Raw genomic sequence first — 6,596 nt, 5'->3', positions numbered from 1 at the left:
AGGCCGTTAGTCGTCTCAGGTAGTGTTGCATCTCTGCCATGGTGACTGACTCAGGCACCCCTCTTATCTTCAGGTTATTATCTCTGGAGCAGTCCTCCAGTGTGTCAAAGTGTGCAGAGAAAGCTTGTTGCGTCTTTTGGACGGTTTGCAAAGAGTCCTTCACATTGGACACTTCTTGCCTCACATCTGTGACGTCCTCTTCAGCGGCTCTCACTCTGTCTGTAACCACCTGTAGGTCAGCCTGGATGACTGCTATGTCCGTGGCTAGTGTCTGGCGAAATTCAGTGACGTAATTTGTAATGTCCTGCTTGGTGGCTAGAGCTGATAGATCAGGGAAGCCTACCGCTGTTGTCTCTGCTGCTTGTGGTGGGGTGTGAGCTTGAGGTTAGTCAGGTGTTTGGGCCTGAGGGTCAGCAGGGATCTCTTGGTACACTGGGGCCGCCATTTTGGACTGGGCTTGGCGTTGCAAAAGGGCCCAATGTCTTGGGATTCGCTTGGCATACCTGTCGGGGGTTTCTGAGATCGTCTCCCCATAGTTGTGGGCTGATTTGCTGGTGAGGAGTTATCTGTGCCTCAGTCCAGCTCTCTCTGGAGGAGGATGCGCCCCAATAGATCTTCCAGGCGTGCAGGGAGATGGTAGGCAGAGTTTTTTTTTCCGCCACCGGTTTTGTCCGGAATTTGCGAGGAACAGCATGTGTCGACACCGGGGGACATCTACGTGTGGGTGCTGATATTAGTTTGGCTGGATGGGCATTATATTTTGAGATTTTCAGCGGATTGTACAGAGCGCCGTCAGAGCTGCGGAAAATGGCGCCTGCTTCGTTCCGCGGTTCCATCCTAACGTATTTAAAGGGTTTAAAGATTTAGCAAATTGCATCACAACCCAGTTCAGTTCAGGCACACAGGTGCAGCTAGGACAAGTTGCAAACAAAGAAAAATAAAAACATGGTTTCATTTCTCTTCTCTGTATGCTTCCTCTCTGCTGACTGACAGGTGCAGAGGACTGAGCTCTCAACCATGACTGATAGGGAGCCAAGATGGCGGTGCACAGTTGCAGGAGAAAAAGGTGTAGATTTCTACATTTACGTTTCTTTTCACAACAGATGTTAAATCCCAATGTATTTAATATTTTTACTTCCACCTATATTTAGCATATATATATGTGAGTTGTGAAAACTAAAATTAAATGTAGAAATTCATATCTCTTTATCCTGCAACTAGGTGCCTCCATCTTAGCTCCCTGCCAACCATTGTTATAAGCGCTGTCCTTTGCACTTGGAAGTCAGCGTAGAGAAAAGATATGGAGCAGAAATAAAACTTTATTAAAAAAATAATGTCTCTATATTAGCAATGCTTGCCCAGAAAAGTAGCAGTACCCCTTTAATATAGCATTGTGTTACAAATATATTCCCCATTTGCTTTCTTTTGCATCTGCGATTTTGCAGAATGCAAGAAATGTCACAAATGTTAAATCATACTAGTGATTAAAGGAACACTATAGTGTGTGGAATCCAAAACTAGATTCCTAACTCTACAGTGCCCTCTACAGTGTTTGTAAAATGTTGCAGCTGCAGGATTAAGGGGACAGTGCGATGTGATGAAATGGTATGATGCTTATAGTGGTTCTTTTACCTCAAATTTACATTTCTCTTAATGTTTCCTCTTCTCTGCTTGTTTCAGAATATGTTCTTTTCTGATCTACTTATCTTTAAATATAATACAAAGTGCTACGTTGTTTTGTGTATTCACTTGACAATCTTGACAAATGGTAGAGCGGTTAAGGCATGTGCCACTATCTCGACAAAGGAGCTTGCCTTAAGCTCCATCCCTTGTCAAGCATAGGAAACATACATAAGACAAAGTAGTCCCTACTTTTTCTTATGTTTTAAAGAGAAATAGAACATAAATTAGGAAAATAACAGATTCTGAAAGAGGAAGAAAAGAGGAAATAATAGGTTCAGGTAAGTAATCTCACCCTTATCTGCCTCGCAGTCATCGGACCTCCAGCAGCAGTGTCACCGTCGGGGGATCTGTGCGGTTTTGGCCCGGATGGTGACAGTGCTGCTTTAAGTTGTTTTGATAGTATCCCTTTAATTACTAAATGAATTACTTGATAAAAACATACAACAGTTCAAGCATTGAAGGTGTTTTTTTTTCCCCTTTTATATCTGCTGTACATTTTACCATGTAAAATATTCAAAGCAAATATTGTGAGCAAGGTGGAATAGCTATCAAAATTAATAAATATTATCTCATATGAACGCTCCTATGAATGGCTCATCACACACATGTAAAAGTTACGCAGTTTTATTTTTCCTTTTTTTCTGGAAGCCTGCATTTTTTTTTAAAATAAAAATGATTAGTTAATCATCATAACTACATACTGGTCAGTGATCGGGATTTGAATTCATGGCTCAATATATCCATATTTACAGTTATAATCATTAAAGCAGGAAATATGAAGAACAGACAAGATAAATAAAAATTTTTAGACAAAATAGTCAAAACAGAACAATAGTGGAGAATGTTTTTTTTTTAGTTTTGTCTTTCTCCCAGCAATTACTCTGTATGACCCTGGACGAATTCGAAAATAAGTTGTAAATACAAATATGCCTGTTAAAAGTATTCTAATATTTCTCTCTGCAACTCTTCCCATGCACTCAAAATGAATCTAGAAACAGCTATTAATTACATTAAATACATAAAACGTTAAATACAACTTCTGATTTTTTTTTTATGTTTTAACACTATCTGAAAAAATGGTGAAAAATTGCAAACACTTTTTGAGATACATTAATATTTTTTTTCTCTACCTTGAATGGATATACCTGAAGAAGAGCAGACAGAATGAAGTGGTCAGAATGGTCAATCACAAACCATATGAAATCAATGGAGTAAATCTTAAGGGGACACTATAGTCACCAGAACAACTACAGCTTAATGTAAAAGTATGTCCCTGCAGACATTTTCATGTAAACACTGCCTTTTCGGAGACACCACCAGTGGCAGTCATTCAGACGGCCACTAGAGGTGCTTCCTGGGTCAGTGCTGCATTGAGGAGCCAAACTTTTCCCATAGAGATGCAATGATTCAATGCATCTCTAGGAGGAGATGTTGATTGGACATGGCAGCGTTTGGCTCAACCCCCTCCTTGGCTGAGATCATCAGAATGGATGATTTCAGCCAAACTAATGTTGACTAATAGTCACTTCTGATGATAGTCACTTCTGATGATCTCAGCCAAAGAGGCGGATCAGGGGCAGGTCAGAGCTGCACAAGGCTGGAATAAAGGTGAATTTTACAGCTTTTAAAGGGGGGGGGGGGAAGGGGGGGGGTGGGAGGAAAGAAACTTAAATCGTGTTTTAACACTATAGGGTCAGGAATACACATTCTTGACCCTATAGTGTTTTTATAATTGGAACTTTACATTTAAAAAGGAAAGGAATGTCTTTCACTGCAGGGGCATCTGCATGGTGCCATTACTTAAATCATCCTCACTGTAGTGTTAAGAATACATACCAGTATTCTTAACATTACTTTCCTGTTGCCCCTTATCATGTCCCGCCACCCCCATCTTTTCTCCAGCACAGAGTCTTACTCGTCACAATGCTCCTGGAATTCCTCCATAGAGAGAAATACAATGATTCTCTATTGCCGACTGTGACTGTGCATGCACAAGTGACGTCACATTATGTAAGTCAGGAAGTAAGATTCCAAGCCTTCGGTTTAGTTTAATATTAGGTTTCTGGGGGTAGGATAAGGAGGGCACTATAACAGGTTCAATAAAATGAAGTTATTAATGTGCCTACAGTGACCCTTTAATGTGTATATTCAGCCAGAACATGCCTAAACCCAATTAGGTATAAAACTGCATAAATTCTGCTAGAATTTAAAAATAACTTTAGCCTTTAAAAAAAAGAAGGAATAAAAAAAAAAAAAAAAAAACTTTTTTGATATTGGAACTTCCCTCAGTGGGCTATGTTAAAAAACATCTATTTATATTACTGACCCTCTAACTAGAGAAGAATAGACAAGATGACCCATTCGGTTAACCTAACCTTGAAACTAATAGTTTTTAGACATCCTGTCTTGCTGTGTTAAACACTCGGGCTTGCCAGATGCTAAGAATTTATAGAACAAATGTTTGGCTGTAGAGATGCCTTGCTATGGAATGCGTAGATTACCATAGCAGTTGCAGATTTAGGAAGCGTTACAATGTGTTCTAGTGGCATTGAATAGTTCATTTTCTTACTCATGTTTTAAAACGCGAAGATGTAAGGGTCACACTTTTCCGTTTAAGATTCTACATTTCCTGGCCGTCAGTCCTCTGAAAGAGTCTTCCAATACTGAACACGGTTATGTTATGGTACTGTTTGGTTTAAAAAGTTCATTGCCAGTCATTGGTTAATACTATGCGGTTGCCCATTTTGAATTTCGGAATTACCAACATCGCCACCATCTTGTGAGCTGTTGACGCAACTCTGTAGGTATCTACGCATGTCCTTCATCACTGGTCGCAGAACCTGGATGAGTGCACTAAGTGCAGCCTGAGTCCCCTCCATGGCCTGCGCTTGGCGCTCTTGTGCGCTGGCCTGCACTTCCTGGGATCGGCGTATCATCTGCAGGATGTCGTTCTGCTGCTCCAAGTGCTGGGCAATCTCTTTCACGTGGAGGTTGGTGACCCGCTGCTCTTGTAGCAACCGAGCTGAATTCAGAGCAATTCGATTTTTCAGCTCTTGAGGTTTCAAGGTGACATCTGGGGAAGGTGATATAATCTCTACCGGAGTTTCAGACCCAACAGTCGTAGGGGTCTCCGTAGTACAATACTCCACTACATTCTCTTCTAGTGTATGATACGTTGTTTCTGATGGGACTGAAAAAAAGAAATATGCAGAAAAGTTAACATAAAAGTCATTGCTGATTACAGATAGTGCTGAACATTTACTACTGTGATAAACAATATATTTCTAAAGTTAGGGTTACTGCTATAATCAGCAAAATTAGAATCAAATAGAAACACACAGCTTAGAACATTGGGTACTCAATGACAATGTTCAGATTCCGCATTCGCATCAGATCGTACATACTGTTACAAAGCTCTTTATACAGCTAAATGTGCTTATATTTTGTAAAGATTTGTTACACAGCGGAGCAATTTATATCTCTTAGTCTATAAGACCAAGCACAAACAGCCCATATTCTAATCAGAGTTTGTATCCAACACAACTCCATATTAAACGTGAATTATTCATTTAAAGAAATATTGGTAAAACATTTAATAACTGATAAATTAGCAAAACCAGACTGCTAGTGTTAACCATCCCACCTTCTCAACTTTGCCCTAGACGTGTTTCTTATAAATAAAGTAAAAATTTCTTTTTCTACCCAACAAATTCATTTAAAGCTTTCGTAAAATACACGTTACGCCATGCAATGTTATTTTATTTCTATATAGGGCAGTGTTGAACGGCTAGAGCGGTTACCTACAAGTCCAGTAAAAAAAAATTTCCTGGACATGTCTACAACATATACGGTAATTCTGTTTTTTGCAACCTTTTTCTGACTATCACTAGGAAGAAATGTGATCTTTAAAATAAAGATTTCCAATCAAAATCCATTAACGCCTACACTTAAACCGACACTGAAGTGCGCACCGGGCCACCTTAGAAGTGACTCGTGGATTATAAGCAGCGTGGGTTGAAAAACTGTGATCGAACATAAAATCTGCCCCGGTTGGCGTAGACGCATGGCTTCAGTTATCCTATCTTGTAAACTGGTCAACCATTCGGCGCTGGGAATCCGCGCCATGGTGTTGTAGTAAAGGTTACCCACTCACTCTGGGAAAGCGTAACGCCGCCAGGCGAACTGATGCCCACTTGGCCAGATATCTCGGCAGGGCACTCGTGGTTAGGCAAGCTAAGGATGGCGCTTTCGCCCAGCAGGTTGCAGATGCGCTGCTGCATAGGGGTCAGCACGACTGGTTCGCCATCGCCCTCGCCTTCCATGGTGGCACGGGCCTGGGACATTTTCCGGCGCACGTCGGTTTTCAGGTCGGACCACTTCTTCTTGACTTCGGCCAGTTCGCGTTGGCACGTGCTGATGGCGTTCACCCGCTTCAAGATATCTTGCCAGGCGTTGCTCTTGGTCAGTAGTGGCACACCAGCATTGAAGTGGTTAATGAGGATGTGTTTTTGCTTTTCCATCTCCTCCATGATGATCTCCACCTCCTGCTCTGAGAAATTCATCTTCCTTTTCTTGGCTGGCGTAGCCATTGCCCCGCCAACAATGTGGAATAGGCCGCAATACGTAAATTACGTACGCTTAGGGAGACAAAACTACGCAGCGTAACAGCTTCGAGAATCTGCCTCTTTATCACGTCCGTACGCAGTCTAGCAGCGCGACGGACCCGCCTACTCAGAACAACACCATTGGACGAGGCAGCTGTCACTCCGATTACTCCGCCCAACGCCTCGTTAGTAAGGCACATCAAACCGTCAACCGAAAACTGTTGTGTGATTGCTTAACGCAGCTGTCAATCACTTTATCCACCTGTGATTGGATGATACCTCAAAGGGTGCTTTGCTGGCAGTTCTCTG

General features: G+C 41.6%; 1 protein-coding gene across 1 annotated transcript; it reads right to left on the bottom strand.

The window, feature by feature from the left end:
* Positions 1 to 3,553: 3,553 nt before the first annotated feature.
* Positions 3,554 to 6,339, bottom strand: NAIF1 (nuclear apoptosis inducing factor 1). The gene is made up of 2 exons (XM_063431397.1): positions 5,837 to 6,339; positions 3,554 to 4,873 (listed from the first exon to the last, which is right to left on the bottom strand). The coding sequence occupies exons 1-2, from the start codon at positions 6,270 to 6,272 to the stop codon at positions 4,398 to 4,400; spliced, it is 912 nt and encodes a 303-aa protein (XP_063287467.1). The 5' UTR covers positions 6,273 to 6,339; the 3' UTR covers positions 3,554 to 4,397.
* Positions 6,340 to 6,596: the final 257 nt, after the last annotated feature.

This window comes from Pelobates fuscus, chromosome 9, assembly GCF_036172605.1.
Source record: "Pelobates fuscus isolate aPelFus1 chromosome 9, aPelFus1.pri, whole genome shotgun sequence".
Taxonomy (NCBI): domain Eukaryota; kingdom Metazoa; phylum Chordata; class Amphibia; order Anura; family Pelobatidae; genus Pelobates; species Pelobates fuscus.
Note: the sequence above shows the minus strand (reverse complement) of the source record. Positions and strands in the feature narration are given on the sequence as shown.